Source organism: Pollicipes pollicipes, unplaced genomic scaffold (assembly GCF_011947565.3).
Source record: "Pollicipes pollicipes isolate AB1234 unplaced genomic scaffold, Ppol_2.1 Scaffold_5724;HRSCAF=6776_pilon_pilon_pilon, whole genome shotgun sequence".
Classification (NCBI taxonomy): Eukaryota; Metazoa; Arthropoda; class Thecostraca; order Pollicipedomorpha; family Pollicipedidae; genus Pollicipes; species Pollicipes pollicipes.
The window spans coordinates 1550039-1571718 of NW_023596746.1; the positions used below are offsets into that span (position 1 = coordinate 1550039).

At 52.9% G+C, this 21680-nt stretch overlaps 2 protein-coding genes and 1 long non-coding RNA gene across 4 annotated transcripts; all 3 read left to right on the forward strand.

Moving 5' to 3' along the window:
- Positions 1-1130: 1130 nt before the first annotated feature.
- Positions 1131-6636, forward strand: LOC119102620 (60S ribosomal protein L7). Its single transcript, XM_037226063.1, has 5 exons — positions 1131-1179; positions 4830-4938; positions 5479-5745; positions 5960-6214; positions 6481-6636. Exons 1-5 carry the CDS (start codon positions 1163-1165, stop codon positions 6589-6591), a joined length of 759 nt encoding a protein of 252 aa, XP_037081958.1. The 5' UTR covers positions 1131-1162; the 3' UTR covers positions 6592-6636.
- A 2091-nt stretch (positions 6637-8727) lies between these two features.
- Positions 8728-16738, forward strand: LOC119102624 (uncharacterized). The gene is made up of 26 exons (XR_005094724.1): positions 8728-8838; positions 9018-9104; positions 9625-9693; positions 9887-9950; positions 10283-10357; positions 10530-10577; positions 10768-10817; positions 11089-11146; positions 11327-11393; positions 11762-11803; positions 11994-12043; positions 12311-12368; positions 12542-12608; positions 12801-12844; positions 13028-13186; positions 13360-13434; positions 13617-13674; positions 13884-13955; positions 14178-14253; positions 14671-14735; positions 14917-14995; positions 15283-15349; positions 15788-15874; positions 16194-16287; positions 16474-16510; positions 16686-16738. It is a non-coding gene; the product is annotated as an uncharacterized LOC119102624 (long non-coding RNA).
- Positions 16739-20446, forward strand: LOC119102622 (uncharacterized). 2 transcript variants are annotated; one of them, XM_037226066.1, is made up of 11 exons: positions 16739-16766; positions 16948-17010; positions 17186-17348; positions 17692-17755; positions 18053-18121; positions 18318-18395; positions 18639-18707; positions 19031-19084; positions 19460-19529; positions 19754-19803; positions 20125-20446. In XM_037226066.1, exons 5-11 carry the CDS (start codon positions 18101-18103, stop codon positions 20272-20274), a joined length of 492 nt encoding a protein of 163 aa, XP_037081961.1. In that variant the 5' UTR covers positions 16739-16766; positions 16948-17010; positions 17186-17348; positions 17692-17755; positions 18053-18100; the 3' UTR covers positions 20275-20446. The 2 variants fall into 2 exon arrangements, with proteins under 2 accessions (XP_037081961.1, XP_037081962.1); XM_037226067.1 differs by lacking the exon at positions 16739-16766 and having other exon boundaries at positions 17189-17348.
- Positions 20447-21680: the final 1234 nt, after the last annotated feature.

Below are 21680 nucleotides of genomic sequence, written 5' to 3' on the forward strand. Positions count from 1 at the left end.
TCTTGAGCATACTGGAATATACGTGAAAGTCGTGTATTTCAGTATGCTCAAGTGTCGTGTCGAGTACTTGGAAGAATCGGGCTGCAATAATGACATGGCTGAGTATTGTTGGATTTGGACCGGTCGGTAGCATAGAAATGTCAGAAAATGCAGATCCAGGTCAAAGTTGGCAGGTTCGGACGTACAGAGCTGATGTGCCAGTGCTGCAACCTTATTCTGGGGGCGCACACTGTGCACTGCAGAACACAAACCCAGCACCCATCCGGCCAGCAAAAATCCATCTGCTGTCCCACATACCTACACATTAGTGCACTGAACCGCATACTCATGTGTGCGAGACAGACCACGCCAAAACACGCTGAATTTTCACGTCATTTTATAACTTCTTTGAATCATTTGACTCCCCCAATCATTCGACGTTTGAGAGTCCCCCATCCAGGGGAGCCTCTCGTCCCACTCATGGTTTACGCATGCAGCCCACCCCGGACAAGCGACACGCCGCGTCGCGGGCGGGGTGCAGGGTCAAACAAGATCGATGACAGATAACAGTTGACAATGAATGATGACTGATGACAGATGCCAATCTCTTGAAACATAGCTCTATACATGCCTCCAATCCCTTTTCCAAGTGAGCCAATACGACGTCCCCCTTTCCCCTCCACGACCTAAACCAATTTCCAAGCCTTTTTCTATCCGGAGCTCCGGGTCTGTCCCCTGAGCACCATAACCGTAAAAATTGCCACATTAAGGCACTTCTCTAGGCTATTTAGGATATTATTCTACAATTTTGTTAGCGAGTATTTAAGCATCTCACCAGTGAAATAACGTTTAAAAAGTGATTGAAGCTGAACTTTTGTCACGCCGATTTATTTAAATTAAGAATTGAGATCGCCAGCCTGAAAGAACGCGTGGCCTAGTATATTTTGCTGTAAGTCCTGCTTCCTATCGTTATTTAAGACCTTTAATTTACTACGAGTTTAAGTCTTCGATTAAATCTAAAGATTTTTTCTTCATCTGTTTTTCAATGATAAAAGTTTTTGTCTTTTTGGCTCAGTATTTCTCATTGTTTCTTATATCAATGTGTTAGTAAAATTTTCCAGGGAATAAAATATATTATGGCACGGCGGCGCTCGACAGCCCCCTTTTTCCGGTGGCTGTCGTCATGGCGCCGACAACCGCGTACGTCCTCACGATCACTCGCATTAGTTGTGTATCGTCGTGTGTGTGGCGTCAAAAACGCGTTATATGTGTGACTGGTAAAGTTGGAGTTAGGTACTAGTGGAATATTCTGACGAATATTTGATTCTGTCGCCGTCATGTGCATGTGTTTGTTTGCGGCGAGAACGTCTGCGCATCAAAAATTAGGTTGGGTTTGGGGTTTTGCGAACTTTCGGGTTGCAAGTCTTGTCGTCAACCTTAAAAATTTAACCTTAACCTATTGAGTGGGCGGATGCTTGTCGATAAGAGCTCACGCCAAGGAGGGTTTGGTTTTGAGTCCCTGCCATCATTGAGTACAATTTCACGTCAACAGGATGTGATTGTGAAAGTTAAACACTGTGGCAATGTTCCCCATGGTCTGTCTTACCCCTTATGTCACCTGATATGGTTAACTGAGGCTGCCACAGGTCACATGGTTTGGCATAACTGGTGGAATGATTCAAATCCAGTATCTAAGTTGTCCTGTCTGGATGCCCAGTTTAGTCAGGGTCCCCCTTTGGATTCACCCACCTTTGGGAAGATGGGATCAAGACTGCAGGTTAGATGACATGAGAAAGTGGGACAGACTGTGCTGAGCATTGCAGAGTATTCATTTTTCCCCTAAACTATTGTGAACAGACCTTCACTGTCAAACTGTTTTGTTGACCCCAAAACCTGGCTGTTGATGGTAAGGGACAAGTTCAGTTGGTTAAGAGGAGTGTTGTCATACATTTGTTTCAGATTTTGACCTGAAACAGTTATCTTGAGGATCACTTAGTGCCATATATTCTGCCTTTAAAACCTGAACTCCTCTAGTTTTTAACATATATACCTGTGCAGATGCACTGACTTTTGGAAAGAGCTTTCCAAGGTCACAGAGACATCTGTGATGCCATAGTAACATGATTGAGATCCTGCCATACCATAAGCCGTGCTGCAGCTGAGGCAAAATTAAAGTTGATATCCATTCATCTAGCATTTATTTCATGATGTGTGGGAACAGTTTAGGATATATCAGCTGTCAGTGGGCTCTTAGGGGCATGTTACACATTCAAAGGTAATAAAGCAAACATCAGATATGATGAAATAAGCTTATATTACTTTTGGTGTGCTTCTTAATGGAAAACATTGCTCTAGACAATGCTTTCTCCATTTAATAAATATACTCTTCAAGGAAGATTAGGGCTGGAGGGTACTGGGCTGATCTGGATGGGACTGAGCAAGGCTAGGAAGGATCTTTTGGACCAGATCAATCAAGGCAAGGCAGAGTGGGACCAGGCAACACTGGACAGAACCTACTGAGGTCAGATCAGGCCTTACAGGATTAGATTGGCAGTTCTGGTCCTGTCTGGTTCAGTTCTACCAGGATCTATTCCATTTGGCTTTCTTTTTGTCTTTTGTGTTGTCTAGCCTTATCTAGTCCCATCATGATTCCTCCTGTTTCTCCTGGTCATGGGCACTAGGTCTCATCCAGTTCCACCCAGTACCATCCAGCCCCATGATGGCACATCCAGTTCCACCCCATCCCATCAGGTCTTGTCTGTCCCTGTCTGCTTCTATCCAGGCCTATCTGCCATCGTCATCATAATCAGTTCTGTCCTGTTTGGTCTTGTTTTGCAGCTGGGGGCTCCATTCAGTCATATGCCTTCTGTTTCCATCTGACCCAGTCCACTTCTGTCCAGCGCAGTCAGGTTTTATCCCATCCCGTCTGGTCCAGTGCCATTGCTATTTTGCCTGTTCATGGCTGATGCCATCTAGTCTTGTCCATTTTATCTGGTTCCATTTGGTTCCATCCAATCCTTGTTGGGTCCATTACTGTTCCGCTGGGTCTTGTGTGATGCCATCTGGTCTTGTCTGGTTATTCCAGTCCCATCGGGCCTGGCTCCATCAGGAACCCATCAGGCTGGAGTGGTCCCATCTGGCATCATACTTCATGGTGTTCTATCTGGCTCAGTCCAGTCGAGTTACATGTGGTTCTTTGTGGTCACATTCTGTCCAAATCCTTTCAGATCTTTTCGATGGTCCATTGGCCAGGGCAGCATGTGTCATGAGATGCGCCCAGTAGCCATTATGAATTTGCAATGACCTAGATCCTGTGTGTATCACCATGTCTGGAATTTTCTTACATGTAGAGTAGTTTAAAGTAGCTCCACACAAAAAGCAAACAAAATTTCATAGAATCCAAGCAGACAACTTCATGACCCTGCTGGTAATATAGACCTAGTAACAGTGAGTCATTAATCATAGATTAATCACTTTCCAGCCAGTTTGACACCAAGGTGGGTTCAAGGCATCAAACCACCCTGCTGTCATTGGTGACTGAACAGGTCCAGTGATTGCATGGTATTCTGTCTATGATGGGGATAGTTTTGAGAGCTTGCAAACAGTGTTTGTCTGGACATGATTGTAGTATCAGCTTGTTTTCAGTTAGGTCAGAGTATCAGGAATTTTTCATTGTGGGTCCTGTACATGTGCTGGTCTACAAGTGCTGGTGTACCCTAATGTGCTGCTGGTGTCCTGTACATGTGCTGGTCTACAAGTGCTGGTGTACCCTAATGTGCTGCTGGTGTCCTGTACATGTGCTGGTGTACTCTCCCTCCTGCAGGTGCCTTGTCACGGGTTGTGGTAGGGATGTCCTGGTCATTGTAATACAGCTCAAGTGGCCAAGCTGGTAGTCATCATACCTACCTTTAAATTCACACTGCATTGGTTTGGTGTGCTGTTGGATTGTTTTTCATCACAAGGCACTTTGTTGTATTGCTCCTGACAAATATTGTGAGTCTTGTTTCATTGTCTGTGTCAGTCATTGTGACATTTGTGTAGACAATGCTGTGTAAAAGTTTTATCCACCACATGATGGGGACATTTGATCTTGATAAAGAACTACCACTCCACTCATGGAATGGAGTGGGGGTTTTGTCAATTTAAGGTGGATGTAATCTCTTGGTCAATTGCGTTGTTTGAATAGCTGTTATTAGTGAGCAGTTGCTTGCACTGTTAAAGTTCATGCTGCCTGCTGGACCAGCAGGATCAATATTTTAGAGCATGTTGTCATTCTAATGGATGGATGAAGTAATCAAGCACCATGAGCTTGAGTGACGCAAGATAACCATTTTTCAAGTAGCGCAGTGACCAAGGGGTAAGGACCACCTTGAATAGACAGAAACTGAAACCACTTGGACAAGAAATCAAACCATCAACTTTTTATCAAAATTGTGTGTCCTGATGATAAAGTGGATGAAAAAGTTTTGCAGAACATTGTAAGGACAAATATCATGCCAGCTGATTAAGACACTGGAATGGTATGTACCATCTACTATCAGAGGACAACTAGTAGCCTTGGTAATCAAAATCGACTTGACAGCAGATGTAAACCAAATAAAGCACACCAAACCAGTATCACAGCAGACTTTAAATGACCCTTCAAAGGCCACTGGCTCCACAACCCTACTGTTATTGGGATAACCATGATAGCTTTATCACAGTGCATGACAATGCACCTGCAAGGGGAGTGCCAGACCAGCATATGTGCAAAACCCACAATCAAAACTCTTACACTCTGACTTAACTGAAAACACAAAGTGAGGCATGAAAGAAATATTGCTGTCATGAGGCAATTCTTTTCGTTACAGGAAGAAGTTGGCAGCTTCAAAAAAACTGCCAACTGTCACTGAGACTATTTTGAAGAGAAGGAAGTTGAGGGAGGAGAGGAAGAATGCGGGACATGCTAAAGCGATCAAGGTATGGCCGCGTGGGGAAAGGATGCCTGAGGTTGAATGTAAGGGGTGTGGATGATTTGTCTCATAGCCTTCAAGGAGATGAGCAAGTTGGGCAACACCGACTTACAGCTCCCTTTGCACCATTGGCATTGTAATGCAGCATTTAAGGCCCTGGTTGTAGCTGTTTATTGGCTAAAATAAGATGTCTTGCATCCTGATTGGTCACTGCCTGCATTTGGATTCACCCATCAGTGAAGGGGTAGGCTCGAGTCACGTTTGGTACTCGCCCCTTCCTGGCAAAGCTGGCTTGCAGTTGGTGGGAGTGGCGCGCTCAGGTGATGCCCAGCACAGGATGAGTGATCCCAAGTGTTGCGGTACATCAAGATTTTGTCTCATGATAATGTTGTTGACCTAAGTTCGTAAGAAGGTGGTGGGGTAAGTGTGCTTGTCACGAGCACTAATGCTGATCCGAAAATCCCTCCAACATATAAGCTTGCAGTAAGTAAAGCGTGGTTGTAAAGGATCATTCAGCAGCTGTCATCATCGACCTTTTCTTTCTCAGGACCGCCAGCTGCGCAAGCAGAAGAAAAAGCTGATCTTCAAACGTGCTGAGCAGTATGTGAAGGAGTACCGCGAGCGTGAGCGGGAGATCATCAGGCTGAAACAAGAGGCCAAGAAGGAGGGCAACTTCTATGTACCGGAGGAGGCCAAGTTGGCATTCGTCGTGCGAATCCGGGGTGTGTTGGGTCTGCATCCCAAGGTCCGCAAGGTGCTGCAGCTGCTGCGTCTGCGCCAGATCAACAACGGCGTGTTTGTCAAGCTGAACAAGGTATGTGTCGGAAGATTTATGCCATAATTGTTGTGGATCATTGACCCGTGGTCATTTTGACTTAACTCCATACTGAAAGCATGTCAAAGTGGAGCAGGCATTATAGAGCTGTGCATGTCTTGTAATGATGTAAAACTTCCTTACATGTCCTGGTTTCAAAGTGAAGATATTCATTTCATAATGGAGATGCTGACCTCTTCATTGTGTCTGGCAGGCCACCATCAACATGCTGCGTATCGCCGAGCCATACATCGCCTACGGCTACCCGAGCCTGAGCACGGTGCGCCAGCTGCTGTACAAGCGGGGCTTCGTCAAGGTGAACAATCAGCGGTTGCCCATCACCAGCAACGAGCTGATCGAGAGCAAGGTCGGCAGCCGCGGCATCATCTGCATCGAAGACATCGTGCACGAGGTCTTCACCGTCGGACCCAACTTCAGGAAGGTCACCAACTTCCTGTGGCCGTTCAAGGTATGACTATCCGGTACTTGTCGGGGGGCATATGTTCTGTGCGCTTAGCGTGCAGGATGATGTATTGGGACATTTGTCTCATTAAATGTCAAGAACTATCTGCATAATGGTAACTGCTTCTGATGTTTTGTCTTGTCTTGTCTTGTCACTTGTCCAGCTCTTGCATTATATGCACTATCTGAACGATGACATGGGAGTCTTCATTACTAGTCCGACCACACTGCCTGTCATGGATTGAGACTGACACATGCTTCATGTCATTTCAGCTGGGCACCCCCACTGGCGGCTGGGCCCGCAAGTCGAACCACTTCGTGGAGGGCGGCGACTTCGGCAACCGGGAGGGCATGATCAATGAGCTGCTCAAGCGCATGATTTAACCTGTCCCGTCTGCCGCAAATATACGTATGCCCCCTTCAGTGGTACCAGTGTGTTTGTTTGTGCCACAGCTGATTTGACAAAGTGGGTTGATGATGTAATGGGATGCAGTATCGAAGCTCGTCAAAACTAGGTAAGTGGACGATTTGGTTTTAGGACTTTGCAATTGTGTGGTGCGTATCTGCACAGAGAAGCACCACTGGATGGTTTTATGACTTGCATTGGGTGGACTCGTCCAGGCACCTCGTCCGTTTCTCATAGCCGCTTCAGTGGGCAACATCGTGTATCTGCAATATAGCTGATGGTAGAGGTGTTGTTCTCCGCGGATGTGAACGTGTGTACGTCCGGACACGATTGTGCGGATCCTAGTCTTACCCCTGTCCTGAATTGCAGGTTTTGTTCGTCCTGCTGCGCCTCCGACGTCGAAGTTTGCATGTCTGCAGCTCTGGTGAGTTCAAGAGCAGTGAGCATGTGAATGTTTTGCTTTGAAGACACTGATGACAAAACGATCCCTCTAAACCTACCATACCATGAGGAGTTCGTTTGACTGAACTTACTGTCGGATGCGTTGTGATTTTGTGGCCCTGGCATTGGCTTTATCTAACATTGACCTTCCTGTTCCAGCTGTGACCTTTTCGTCATGCACTGAGGATGGAACTTTTGGTTGGATCCTCTGGACCGAAATTTGCCGCGCAATCAATTGCATTTTCTAGGTGAGTATTTCTGGTTGTCTGGGGTCAATTTATTGGCTGTACGATGTGTACTGCTATTGTTCTACTGATGATGCTGGAAGACATCACATGTTTGATACTGTGTGTAGTGCAGTAGCAGGCCGTGCATGCCCAGAAGTGTCGCTAACCGGCTTGTGCTCTCTCCAACCACAGCGGCGGAGTGTGGCGGCACGGCGGTTACAGCTGCTGTCCACTGGAATGTGTCCAAGCTGACTGGTAAGTGTAATCCAGTTTTCATGTGCAGATCTTCACAGAAATGATGGGTTTACTTTCGTTCTTCCTAATTCTTATTGAAGGAAGTCTTTTCAAACTGATCACAAACATGTTCCCACATACTAGCCACTTTGGATTTGTTTTGACTGGTTCGATTTTGTTTGCAGGGCTCCAGAGACTATGAATGAAGGCTGTTCACCCCTGCAGGACCCTGGATGAGAACCCCGTGAGTGGAGAGATGGATGTGTTACGCTGAGTTGTGCCTCACGGCCGCGCCCCCGGGGGAGACGGCGCAGAGCAGAGATGTGTTCACTGTCAGACGATCGGGACGACTGTCCACTGCCTCGAGACACCGCTAATGTGACAGTACGCCCTCTACGTATAATGCGTGATTTGCCATTTACCTTTGCCTTGATACCCGGGAGTATCGTCAGGTCTCCCCCCTCCCCCCCCCCCCCTCTGGGTGGTAAACCGTGGGGGACCGGGCGGCGGCTGGCCCACCACACGTAACATGGATGATGGTCATACTTTCGTTCTTCCTATTGCCAGTGATGGAAGCCTATTTGCTGACATGATAACTTTAAAAAGCAGTGTGTCTTGTTTCCTGCACGCCCTGAGTGAGCTGTTTGTCTGCAGGCCCGGTTCGGCTGGGTCCCGGCTGCGGCTCGTCCGGCGCTGCTCCGCTCGCCACCGCCAGGTGAGCGTCACCCGTCACATGCCGCGTCCTGACCGGCGGCGGCGGCGGCTTCTTACCCATTCACGGCCAGGTGTCCGCCTGCCCGGCCGCGATCAGTTGAGAGCCGACAGCGACGCTCCGCCGGCGGTGGGCGGCTGGCGCCAACACGGCCCCGCCGTCCGCCGCCGCCGGCGACACACCAGACACCGTCTGTCCGCTCGAAAGTCTCCAGATTTGCGCGAGTTTGGCCAGCGGTTGGGTGGGGAAGGTCTAGTCGGGCTAGCTTCCGAGGCAATTGCTTTCCTGGATGACTGGTACAGAGGCCGTATGCTGATGGCAGTCACAGGTGTATGCAGGGACGGGCCGCCATGTATGTGCGGATGGTTGGAGGCAGTCGTGTATTGCTCCGACGCCTGGTGTGTGACTGATCCCAGTAAGCTCCCCATTGGGAGTGTGTCACCCAGCGGTGACAACCGTCTGTGGATCGGAGGGCTCACGTGCGGCGTCGATCACTGCCGCAGGACGCGACCCGGCGTGTCCAAACACAGACGGGATGGACTCTGGAGGTGTCGAGGTTCCGAGGCAGGCCTACGTCCAGCTCGCATGGCTGCCTGGATTTCAGACACATGGTGAGTCCCCCCACTGTGAGTGTTACCACGGTGTCTCATATTACTTTCCTGTGATGAGTTCAGCCTACTGTTCGCGCTCTGACCGCCTGTGGAGATGATTGTAGCCCTGACTGCTGCATGCCTGAGGCACTCCCTGGGTGCTGGTCCTGATTTGTGACGGCCACACGCCCCGTCCGCAGGTGTTGTTTCGGCGCTGTGAAGACTGGGATGTCTGACTGGTGACTTTATGAGTCACATTGCAGCTGGCCACGGCGTTGGGTACCGCGGTAAGTTTGCGACTTCTGTTATGAACATGTCCATTGTTGCTGCCATTCAAAAGCAATGCTATCCTTCTCATGCGAATACGTTACTGATACAGATACGTGCCTGGACGCGTGATCTGCGTTGCTGTCCATTGGCCGTATGATCTCCGGAATGCGCCCCTGTTATCCAGGCACAGTCCGCTGTAGATGGTCCCAGTGCGCGGATGGCCCCATGCTTGGTGCCATTGGTGGCTAGCTTCGCCCGTCGATAACGTTGAACGTGTAGGACGCGTGCTGTGACTCCGACGGCGGTGGCTTCTTACCCATTCACGGCCGGGTGTGTGCCTGCCCGGCCGCGATCAGTTGAGAGCCGACAGCGACGACGGGAGGGCGGACGGCGCGCGCCGCCCATGGCCCTGCCGCCCGTCCACGCCGGCGACACCTCTCCCCCCTCCCCCCCCCCGCCGTCGTGCCCACTTGGCGTCCGGCGCCGCTCAGGCCGGCTCCATCACCGCCTGTGACCATCACCTGGTTTTGTCGGCAGGTTCCTGGTGTGGCGCGACGAGGAGCGGCTGCCTGACTAGTGGCAGGAGCCCAGTGGCAAGATGACTAGGTACGTCCCTGGCAGCGTGCCGCGGCCTACGAGTCGGCGTTCGTGTCGGGAGACAGGACAGCGTGGAGACGTGATGCATACCAAGAGCCAATCCAATGACAGCTGTGATTACCAATGATAGGACTGACTGCCACCCTGTTTCCTGTGGACAGATGTTTGTCCTTGTCGTGCTCACACTGTCGTTTATCGGCAGCGGACTTCTGGAGAAGACGGCAAGCTGGTCGCGGCGCAGGGATGGGCTCCAGCCGGTGTCTCAGGTGAGTCAAGCTCGATTTGGGGCTCTTGGTTAATTGCAGATGCTATGTGCAAAACAGATGGTCTTTGTGTATTATGGCATAAGTTATACTCAGTTATGCTGACACCTGTTGGTAATATGATGGCATTGTTGCGCATAATCCAAAACTGCCCAATCACAGTTTTACAATAAACCTCGTGGTTTGCTTTTCTCTTCAGATGATGATATTTGGCGAACGGGCGGACCGAACAGCCAGCAGGCTTTGTTGAGTGTTCCCTTACTGATGTCTCCCATAACCAGCACGCCTGGTGTGATAGAATCCTGTAACTGAAGGCCTGCATGTCTCTCCGCCAGACCTCTGCAAGGCACAGTTCTCAGCCGGACTCATCTGCGGAATCTTAAGTGTACACCGTCCACCCGAGGCAGCAGGTAAGGCACTCTCCTGTTGTGCCGCCGTTCCGCCGATCTCACATGATGACAAGTGTCCTGCAATTTTGACGCACTGTTCTGGGAATGTACCGACGCGGCTGAGCCGTGTGGCGCCGCTCGGGCCGTCGCCTGGCCTGGCGCCCTGCTGACGAGCGGCGGCGCTCTGTTACAGGCCGGCGGCGGCGGCGGACGGCGGCACTGAGCTCCAGCGGCCGCGGCGGTGAGTGCTGCGCCCGGGCCGGTGGTGTGTGCGCTCCGGTGCCCGGCAGACGTGATGATAATCACTCTTGATCAAACGGTTAGAATATATCGGAATCTAGTGACGATCCTAGGGCGGACTGACATTGTTTCAAGAGATGACGTTTCGAACGCTGCCAAATCCTTGTGATGACGGCCGTGATCCTTTGCAGGCAACCAGTTTGTGGCACCAGCATGTCCCAGTGCTACAAGATATTTAAAGGTGGGGCGAGGTGTTTCTTTTTTGTAGGTTAGCAATTTTGTAAACATATGAACTTCTCATGTCCCCATATCTACTTGCATTGAAGCAAATAGTGCAAAACTGATGATTTAGGCTGAATGCACTGGAGTTAATGATGTAGAACCAATGGTTTCGGCAGAACAGTCCTGTTGATTCACCGACAATGCTGCCTTCCTTCTGACTGCTGTTATCTATTTCGTGATTTCGACAGTCTCATATTTGTCACACTCAGTCTCCGGATTCTTCCCCACAGGCGGAAGCTGCGATGTAAGTGCTGACAAGAACGCATTCAGTCTGACGGCGCGTTCAAGGTGAGACACTGGAGGTGTTTGGAAAGGGCTGAGGGGTCATTAAGTTTTATATTCACACATGATGCATATCTAGAGCCAATCCAATGACCTCTGTGATTACCAATGATAGGACTGATCTCTGCTGCTGATTCTGCTGTATGTGGCGTATCCACAGCCAGTAACAGACGTCTCACTTCTCAGATGTGCAAAGTCGCACCAACGGACGGCACGGGCTCTCACTTGACCGGCGTAGATTCTGAACACAAAGGTGAGCCCTGCATGTAGCATCCGCATGACGCGTCTGGCATTGTTCTTCGGACACCGTTACTGACCGAAGCTAAACGGACTGGCAGGACGGTGTGCTATCTGAGTACATATGCATTAGGACAGAGTTGCCGGTCGGCACTGCTGAGCGTTCCATAAGTGACGCGCGTCCCCCCGTCGAAGATGAGCGGTGCTCGGCGTTGATTACCTGACCATGCTCTCGCTCTCCGATGATGGTGAAGGACAGATGATGTGTCCTGCAATTTTGACGCGCTGTTCTGGGAATGTACCGACGCGGCTGAGATGTGTGGCGCCGCTCGGGCCGTCGCCTGGCCTGGCGCCCTGCTGACGAGCGGCGGCGCCCCGTTACAGGCCGGCGGCGGACGGCGGCGCTGAGCTCCAGCGGCCGTGGCGGTGAGTGCTGCGCCCGGGCCGGTGGGATGTGTGCTCCGGTGCCCGGCAGGCGTGATGATAACCACTCTTGATCAAACGGTTAGAATATATCGGAATCTAGTGACGATCCTAGGGCGGACTGACATTGTTTCAAGAGATGACGTCTCGAACGCTGCCAGATCCTCGTGATGAAGGCCGTGATCCTTTGCAGGCAACCAGTTTGTGGCACCAGCGTGGCCCAGGACTACAATATATTTAAAGGTATGGCGAGCTGTTTCTTTTTTGTTGGTTAGCAATTTTGTAAACATGAATGTCCCTTGTCTTCATATCTACCTGCATTGAAGCAAATAGTGCAAAACTGATGATTTAGGCTGAATACCCTGGAGTAGATGATGTAGAACCGATGGTTTCGGCAGAACAATCTTGTTGATTCACCGACAGTGCTGCCTTCCTTCTGACTGCTGTTATCTATTTCGTGATTTCGACAGTCATATTTGTCACACTTAGTCTCCGGATTCTTCCCCACAGGCAGCAGCTGCGATGTAGGTGCTGACAAGAACGCATTCAGTCTGACGGCGCATTCAAGGTGCGACACTAGAGAAGGGCCGAGGGGTCATTAAGTTTTATATTCATACATGATGCATATCTAGAGCCAATCCAATGACCTCTGTGATTACCAATGATAGGACTGATTCCTGCTGCTGATTCTGCTGTGTGTGTGGCGTATCCACAGCCAGTAACAGACGTCTCGCTTCTCAGATGTGCAAAGTCGCACCAACGGACGGCACCAGCTCTCATTTGACCGGCGTGGATTCTGAACACAAAGGTGGGCCCTGCATGTAGCATGTGCATGAGACGTCCGGCATTGTTCTTCGTGCACCGTTACTGACCAAGGCTGAATGGACTGACAGGACAGTGTGCTATCTGAGTGCATATGCATTACTACCAAGGTCCTTGTGCCCTTTTGGAGGTCGTCTTTGACTGCTGCCAGCCTTAACAGCATCTTGTATTGTTACAGGCGTCCTGCCGACGGTGCCGGCTAATTCGTGCCGCCGAGACGAGGTGGGTTGCACGTGCTACCAGAATACGCACCACGTGGTTAGAGTGACCTGTTCCAGCTGACCTGATGATTGAATTGGTTATGAGTATGTGATTGCATCATTTCGCCCCTATCTGAGCGGCGCCGGTAGCCTGGCACCTGCGGTGGCCTGGCGACAGCCTGACGTGTGTCTGCCCTCTCCGCAGGCCTGGCGGGCGGGGCCGGTGACGGAGCGTCCGTCGGCCACTGCCCTCTCCGCAGGCCTGACGGGCGGAGCCGGTGACGGAGCGTCCGTCGGTCACTGCCCTCTCCGCAGGCCTGGCGGGCGGAGCCGGTGACTGGAGCGTCCGTCGGCCACGCCTCAGGTGAGTACCCAGGGGTCAGGTCAGCCGGAAGTCTCGCCGCCGCTCGCGTGATGTCTGTACATGTTAGACTGTTGACCCGCCGGGATGACACGTAACTCTCCGCTGATGGTGGTTGGACCGGACCGGGTGCGGTGTGGTCCCGTGCCGGTCGTGACGCGCGGCTGCCGTTTCAGGTGGTCACTGGTGGCCGAGCCGGTGCGGTCAGGGCGCGGCTGGTCCCGGGTACAGCTGCGGCCTGCCGGACACGGGTCAGTGGGGATCCGTTGTACTGCTATAGGGCCGAAGGGACTTGTTACTTGTCTTCCATCATGCAAATGAGGAAAATTTAAACGTGACCACTCATGATTTTTTCAAAAGGATTCTGATAGCTTCTGTGAAACATAGTTTGTTTTCATGGTAATGGGGTTGCTGACATACTGTCGTCTTTCAGTCCACGGTGCCCTCGTGACAACTGGGACGGAAACGTTCGCGAACATTCATCTTAGATGGTAAGAGTCACAACTTTTCCATTTCTGTGAACCAATGCTCATTGGGGCCCTGAAACATCTTGCCATGCTTCAGTAAATCTTGTGAAATGAGGAAAACTATATGAGTGATCGCCATGATCTTTTCAAAAGGATTCTGACAGGCACTGGAGAAGAAACACATCCTGGTTGTTTACTGATTAGTTTGTTAACCACTGTGATGATGTTTTCAGGTCCCACGTTTCTGCAGAAGGCTGTCTCATAGTGAAGGGCAAAAGATGGCGGGACATTCAAAAGATTGCCTGGTAAGCTAGCCTCCCAAGCTGTTCCATGACATTTGAAGTCAGATCATCACTTCTTTAAAGAAGTCTATTCATGTCCATTCAAATGATGCTTTTCCAGTCGATCCTTCACTAGCTCGTCGCCGGGCGTTGAATGATATCTACATGTACTCTCTGATACGGCGTTGGCTGGCCGAGGGGGCTGTCGTGGATCCGGTGCAAGACTGACTAGGGCGTCTGCTGCAGACGGACCGGGCTGGCCCTCCGGACCCGGCACTGTGCTGGCGTCACGCACCGAGGTGCCGACCGTCAGTGTCACCAGGTCAGTCGGCGGCAGTTTCGGCAGGTGTGCCACACGCTAGAACACTTCACACGTTACATTTTCAGGATACTGGTCTTGCCACGTGCAATGCAATCCGCCGTTTTCTAATTTCGAAGTCTTCCGATTGGGTATGGCTAGGCTGAACTAAAAAAGAAATAATCCTGCTAATTGCCTGTATGTTCTAGTCTTTAGAATGTAAATGGTGTGCTGCATATTCCTGCAGTTTTGCTTTGTCACACCAAAGTCGATCAGCATTGTGTTTCATGTTCCAGCATGAGTGATGATTCCAGCGAACGGGCGGACAGAGTTGCCGGTCGGCACTGCTGAGCGTTCCATAACTGACGCGTGTCCCTCCGTCGAAGATGAGCCGTGCTCGGCGTTCATTACCTGACCATGCTCTCTCCCTCTCCGCTGCAGGTTGTCAGCCCTCCATCTCCAGCTGGCGCGGGTCAACCCCGTCTCTGTGTGGTGCTGCTCTGAAGGTAGGTGGTGCGGTTTGTCGTGGCTGGTGTTGGTTTGGCGTCGCCCATGTGGAACAAGTGATGTTAACATACACCATCGACATGAATGCTGGGAACCTCAAGACGGGACTGATGCCGGCATTCTCGCTGTGCCGCATGTGCTCCCGAGGGCCGTAGTCTGACAACTGTCTGTCTGTTTAAGAGATACGGTGCGGTGGGGATCTCGGGCCACGCGGGCTCGGCTGAAGCGTGTTGAGTCGCGAGATCCGCAGTCAGACAAGGTGAGCTGGGAGTTTGGGTTACATTATTGCAGATGCGGATCACAGGCAGCGAATAGGCCGGTTTGGACGAAGTTCTGCTCTTGACAATGCTCGATGTGTGGATGCCGCTTGGCGGTGTGGCGCGGGTAACGTTAGCAGGGTGTTTTCGGGAACATGATGTTTTCCAGTCGATCCTTCACCAGCCGCCCAGGCGGCCGTGAGTGATAGCTTTTTAAACAGCTGAGATGTTCCTGGCATCCGCGGTTAGGTAACGAATGGCTAGTTACTGACGAAGGCTGCGCTTTCAGTGATTTGGTGTGAGGGCGGGCCGTACCTCTGCTGACTGGATGTGGAACTTCAGGAGCCAGTTGAATGGTAAGGTTTGTGTATTGGGCTTTGTGCTCATTGAATCCAGCGGCCGGGCACATTTGATGCCTGATAATCGTGAAAACTATAAATTCTCGTGAGACTCGTGGTCTAAATTGGCCATATCACCGCAAATCGCTTCTGATACCGTTACATAGGTAATCTACGAAATCACTTGAGTTTGCTAATAAAAGGTGAGTTAAGACAGTTATAAATTGCAGTTATTTCTTTGTCATAATGCACTTGTTTGTGTCATGCGCCTCATTCTTTTTCGCGGCCTTGGGGCGCATGGCCGGTGTCCCTTCTTGTGACGTGATGACAAGTGTCCTGCAATTTCGACCCCTGACTGGGAATACCTTGACGCGTCTGAACCGTGTTAGCGGCGCCAGCTGCTCCCCGCCGGCCGCTGGCTCGCTCTGAGGCCGGTTCCGCTCCTGGTATCCGCAGACTCGTCTTCCGACCGTCCAGTCGCACGGTTGCTGGCCATCCTGTCGTGCCGAGTCTGATGCCGCCCTGGACGGCTGGGTGTGCCAGGTAAGATATCACGGTCAGCCGGCAATGACACTTGGTGTGCTCCTAAAACGCTCGGTGCGTTGTGACCGCGACAGTGTGATGAGAACCTTGATCCATTTTCTGACTGTGCTGTCGGTGCGGGCGGCCGCCGCCCGGCCTCGCAGTGGCGGTGGCCTGGCCCATGTCGCCGGGTCAGGTTCTCTGGCCCGCTGACGGGGCCCGGCCGCCGCCGCCGCCCGCCCGACAACTGCAAGATTATGCTCTGGGGCTGACATCCGGTCCGCCTCCGATGTTGGACCTGCAGCACGGAGTGCCTCTGAGCACTGTGTTGTTTTGGCAGGATCAGCGGTGTGGTCGGCGCGCACCGCCTCAGTTTATGGGTCGCGCCACGGACTGGGTAGCTGTTGGGGTGCTGTGGAGCTGGGGCATTGGAGGTAAGTGACACGCGACGCTTCGGACCTCAGATGTGATGGCGTCCGCTCGCACTACTGTGATGATCAAGTATTTGCTATCTGAGTCTGTTGATTACGATACACTTACCACCAAGATCGCTGAGAAACTTGCCACTTTCGGTGTGGTATTACCACGGGACCAGATCACCATATGTTCTCCATTTGCAGGTGCTGGCCACAGTCTGCCCCGGTCTCAACCAAAGAGGTCAGTATACCAGAGCGCCGGCGGCGTGGTTGTTACGTCACCGCCAGAGATGATGATTGAATAATGGTTATGACATATTTGATTGCATCATTTCGCCCCTATCTGACTGCGCCGCCGCCCGACGGCGTGCGGGCACATCACTGTCAGTTGGTGACCTCTGTCGTGTGGTCCTCAGCGGAGAGGGCCGCGCCGCCCTGGGCCACCGCCTGGCGCGCGCTTCTGGGTCCTCTGTCGTCGCCGTCGCCCTCCGGACCAGGTCAGTCCCCGTCCACACACGCGAGCCCGGCCACTCGTCCTGCGCCGCGCACGTGATGTCTGTACATGTTAGACTGTTGACTTCTCGGATGAGACAAATCTTCAGCTGATGCCCCACCCGTTTACGGCTATGGCGGGCCGCTACTGCTGGGCCGCCGTCAGCTTACTGTCCCTGTCGTCAGGTGGCGGGAGGAGCGGTCCTGGGCCGGCGCCGTCCTGTCCTTACAGCTTCGCTGGTGAACCAGGTGAGGCGTCCGGCCCTCTGCCGCGACCGGTCCCCCGCCCATCACATGAGGAAAATACCGATATTGACACAGAATGATTCTTTCAAAAGGATTCTGAGAACGCCTGGTGTACAGCTGGGCCGCTGCTCCGCCCGGTGCATGGATTAACGTTCGGTGTCTGCGTTCCCGGCTGTAGCAGGCTGGTGCCGCCCCCGAGCTAGCGGGAGGCGCCTGGCTGGCAGCCGGCCCGGGAGAGGCGGCCACTGCTCCACTCAGCGCCCCGTCGGCAGACCCGGTGCCGGGGGGCGAGCGTGGGCCGGCGGCTGTCGTCTGCCCGGTCGATCCTCCGCCAGGCGAACGTGAGTGGTAGCTAGGTCACTCAGCTGATGCACTGCTCTCCCTGCTCTCCCATCTGCGTTGCTGCGCTCTGCTTATTAGCCGTTGACATATTACGGTCCCCTTCGAAGAGCGAATATGCTGTCCGGTCTGGTAGCCGTTTGTTAAACTAGTTGAGCTGTGTGGACTTTTGCGCCTGGCCGTAATTGCAGTACTAAAGGAATACACTTCGTGATGATACTAAGCGAACGGGCGGACATAAACGCCGACAGGCTTTGCTGACTGTTCCTATGCTGATCTATGCCTGGTTAGCTGCCAGATAATTAGCCACTAAGTGTATTCTGACCCATCAGTGCTGTTTTCCAGGCTGCCTTTGGGAATTCGCCAGAAAGTAAACCCTCGATGGTCTTAACTGCGAAAAAACGAAGAGGTATGTATCGGACCAACATATCACCCTCCACCTGACTGTGACCGCGACAGTGTGATGAGAACCTTGATCCATTTTCTGATTGTGCTGTCGGTGCGGGCGGCCGCCGCCCGGCCTCGCAGTGGCGGTGGCCTGGCCCATGTCGCCGGGTCAGGTTCTCTGGCCCGCTGACGGGGCCCGGCCGCCGCCGCCGCCCGCCCGACAACTGCGGGATTATGCTCTGGGGCTGACTACCGATAATGTTCGCTGGTGGACTGTTCAAGCAGCATAGGGCCTAATGGCGTTTTGTTTCTGTTACAGTCTGGCATGACAATGCAGCTGTGAAATAATTCCTGACCGGAGGATGTGATGGCCCTTGACGTCGAGGAGGTGAGTGCTGTGCGGCCGCGACACCACACATCTGTGGCACATCCTGGTGCGCCTACTCTCCTGTCTCGTGATGATTGAATCGGTTATGACAGCGCGTGATTGCATTATTTCGCCCCTATCTGAGTCTGGTTGCCAGCTGGCCCCGGCGCCACCCTCCCGGGCGCGCTCGCCTGACTCCGGCTCCCTGCGCCGCCAGGCAGCTCCTGAGCAGCGGCGGCACGGTTTCCGGTCGCCGGCCGACCGCCCCGCCCCCGCGCTGCCGGTGTTGCTCGGGGTAAGGAGAGGCGCATTGGCTGCCGCGAAGGAGATGGGGAACGTCGAAATGCTAGCGGTGGTCCCGGAACACGTCATGCCAGTCCGTCTGCCGCGAGGGTGCCCGCGTTGGTGATGAAAGTTACACGTACTCACTGCTGATTCCCGTGATTATCTGGATTCACGCCTGATAGCGCGCGTTGCCTGGCGGCGTTGCGCTGGCTGGCTCCGGGACTGACGAGCCGTGTGGTGTCTCGTCCGCCAGGGGGTCCGGCATCTTGGCTGCGTGGGTGGCGTACCACCCGCAGTCAACTGGACGCGGACGGCATGCCTGGTGAGAACCGGCCAGTGTTTTGCGTGGGAAGGCGTTTTGTTGTGTTTGTAAGGTTTCGTCCGTGCGTTTCCGTTCGGTGTGCGCGATAGTTTCATGCCACGGAGCAATTCTCTAGTGGTATAACTAGCTCACCTCGCTTTATGGGCAGGTTTTTGTGAGACATTTTGCCCCATCTCACTTGCATCATTGGACACGAGAAGTGATGAAGCCTATCAATCCTGTACTACCGTGACAGTATCAAGCTCAACAGGTCTGAAACACGACTCGGACGTCTATTTTAACTTTGTCGCTGGCCTGGTTGGTGACTTGTGGCCTGCTTGCAGTGCTGGCTGCCTGCACTGCCAGAGACCCTGGTGACTGGGTTGGACAGTGACCAGGTGAGCTCAGCTTTTGTGCATATTGCTTCACTGACTTCAGTTCAGCTGCAAGATTGTGTCGTTTCGGGCGGTCCATGTGTAATTGTAACTCAAACCTTTGACAACTGGAAGTCGCATATTTGTATTGCGTCACTTGGTTGGTTGGTCTCGTCGAACGTTATGAATTATCACGTTGCCCCATGATTATCCCTGATCTCTCCTCCCCTCCCTCCTTCCATTTCCGTCGCGCAATACTTTCGTTTTCGTGATGAAACCCAAGCGTACTCACAGATGAGCCCGTGATTATCTGGATTCACGCCTGAGCTCCTGCCGGCTCACGGCAGCACGTTCGTCTCGGCCATGCTCACAGCCGCGTGGTTTTCTCCGTGTTTTCAGGTCGAGCTCCTGGCCGAGCTGGGCAGCGGCCTCTGCAGCGTCTGCTACCGTCTACAGCGCTACTACCATGGTAAGAATACGGGACGTGTGGTGCGGTCCATGCTGTCCGATCCTTCTGAAACCGATGTTTGGCATAGTCATCCCAGGTGGATGGTATGCCGTCCTGTGTTTGCCTCTGATGTAACCGACGCAGGTCCTTCCTCTGCGCCACCTGTACAGTATTCAGCTGAGCAGACCCGAATCGGGGCGCGGTGTTGCGGGGCCGCCTCTGACCGAGTCGCTCCGTCTCCACAGGTCCGTCCGCTGGCGTGTCGCAGCCGAGGGACGGCGCTCGCCGAGTCCAGGTGAGGCCTAGCAGACTGCCGGCGGCCTGGCCTCCGGTGGCATGGACGGGGGCCACAGCAGCGGGCTCGTCCAGCGCGTTAGGTCATAGACTGCAACTTCGCGGCTACGCCAGGCGGCCACGTGGAAGTTGATAGTGTTGGACGCTTGGCCGTGAATATCGTGTGCGCGCCACCCTTGCGGTTCTCTGGTATGATGAACACACACCTCTCTGTACTACCGTGACAGTATCAAGCTCAACAGGTCTGATGCGACGTCTTAAAGCTCCGTCGACAGATAATTTTCGAGCGACCTTCTCACGCAGATCGTCTCCCATGCTCCAGGTGCTGGGAGCTGGGCGCCCAAGGCTGGCTGCGGCAGCAGCGACCTTCCCGCGGCTCGAGTCATCGCGATGTGGAGTCCGGCAGCATCTGGGAGTCGAGGACACCCGCGTTGCGTTTGGCGTAATAGGTCGGCCGTGCGGATGGCCGTGATAGTTCTAACGGTTTACGGGTGGGATCGGAAGCATCCGATCTGTATCGATCCGTGGAGTGGTCGGCGTGTCGGCGTCAGCGCCGCCTGCTGTGGTCCCCGTGGCCCGTGGTGCACAGCGCGTGGTTGGTGTGCACCTTATTCCACGTTGTCCTAAATAAAGCAGATGCGTATTTCCTTGTTTACGGGAGGAGGGCGGAGGGAGGCTCTCTCTCTCCCCCTCTCGCCGTCCGGATGGCAGGCCGAGGGCTCCGGACTGAATGGCTCAGCCAGGATCAGCATCCAGCACAGGGTCCTGACATTGGAACAGTCCGATTGGGGCTGTAAGTGTATAAGCTGTAAGTGTATGTTTGAATTTCGTAGCATTGGGGGAAAGCTAAGGCAAGTTTTAAGGCTCCGCGTGCTCATTACGTTACAACACGGGTCCAACAATGAAGGCGCGGCAAATAACGTACTCGTATTTGGAAAAAACCGAACGGTCCTTATGAACAGCACCTATGCGACGCCGCGAGCGCTTGAGCGCCGCAGTCGAACCTGCAAGGGTCGCCCGACACGGGATATATTCTGACAAGGCGCCCGTGGCATATACAGTAGCGCCACCGTCCTGAGCGAGTGTTTGCGCTGGGTGCCAAGCCACGCCGACACCTCGGGTAATCACCTAGCGGATACTGTAACAAAGCTTGAGGTGCAGGGCTGTCAGCATGTATCGGGGACTCGGACGGCCTCCGCGACAGATCACCACTGCGTCATCCCCGGCGTCGTACAAGGCAAGGCGTTTTCCGAGCTTTCAAGGTGGAGCTCAGCGACTTGAGATCGGCAGCCAAAATGGACGCGCACTGATGCTTCGTGTACGAACGTGGCAGCACGACCGATAAGGAGACAGGATCCTAAGTCGCTTCCGGATTTGTCGCATGCGGCGCCGCATGGTTACAGCTAGGGAAATTTCCTTGTTTACGGGAAATCAGTTAAGACCTGTGGACCTGATATAGACCTATATCCGGGGAAAATTCACGTCTCCGAATGTCAATTCCTTTCATTTGTATTTTCACAAATCCAAGCTACCTTCCAGAAAAGGTGACGTCGCTATCGGGAGGTTCTTGTTCCGTTTTGACACGGCGCCGACGCTTTGCCGCGCGCTCGTCTCCCGCCGCGGGCTCAGGCTTGAGCGTATGGGGTATGCCGGCCCGGAAGGCTCTGATTCACTGAGCCCGGTCTCGCCATGCATCAAGCGTGTCACCAGATTGCTTCGCATTGTCAGATTTCCTCCATGTTGTTTTAATGCGAATTGTTGTTTTCGTTTCGTGTTTGGTGTGGAAAATCCACTATGTGGTGCGCATCTTGGTGTGGGTGAGCGGACGCTCGTGTGCTCAGGTCCCCTTCGTAGAAATTACTATGAATGCGTACTTTT

What these genes read in the sequence shown, in the direction of transcription:
- LOC119102622 (XM_037226066.1), top strand. Translation starts at nt 18,101, where the DNA reads ATGGCCCTTGACGTCGAGGAG. An exon ending in CGCTGCCGGTGTTGCTCGGG is followed by an intron (nt 18,396 to 18,638) that starts GTAAGGAGAGGC and finishes CTCGTCCGCCAG; the next exon opens with GGGGTCCGGCATCTTGGCTG. An exon ending in TCTACAGCGCTACTACCATG is followed by an intron (nt 19,530 to 19,753) that starts GTAAGAATACGG and finishes CCGTCTCCACAG; the next exon opens with GTCCGTCCGCTGGCGTGTCG.
- LOC119102620 (XM_037226063.1), top strand. An exon ending in GACATGCTAAAGCGATCAAG is followed by an intron (nt 4,939 to 5,478) that starts GTATGGCCGCGT and finishes TTTCTTTCTCAG; the next exon opens with GACCGCCAGCTGCGCAAGCA. An exon ending in ACTTCCTGTGGCCGTTCAAG is followed by an intron (nt 6,215 to 6,480) that starts GTATGACTATCC and finishes ATGTCATTTCAG; the next exon opens with CTGGGCACCCCCACTGGCGG.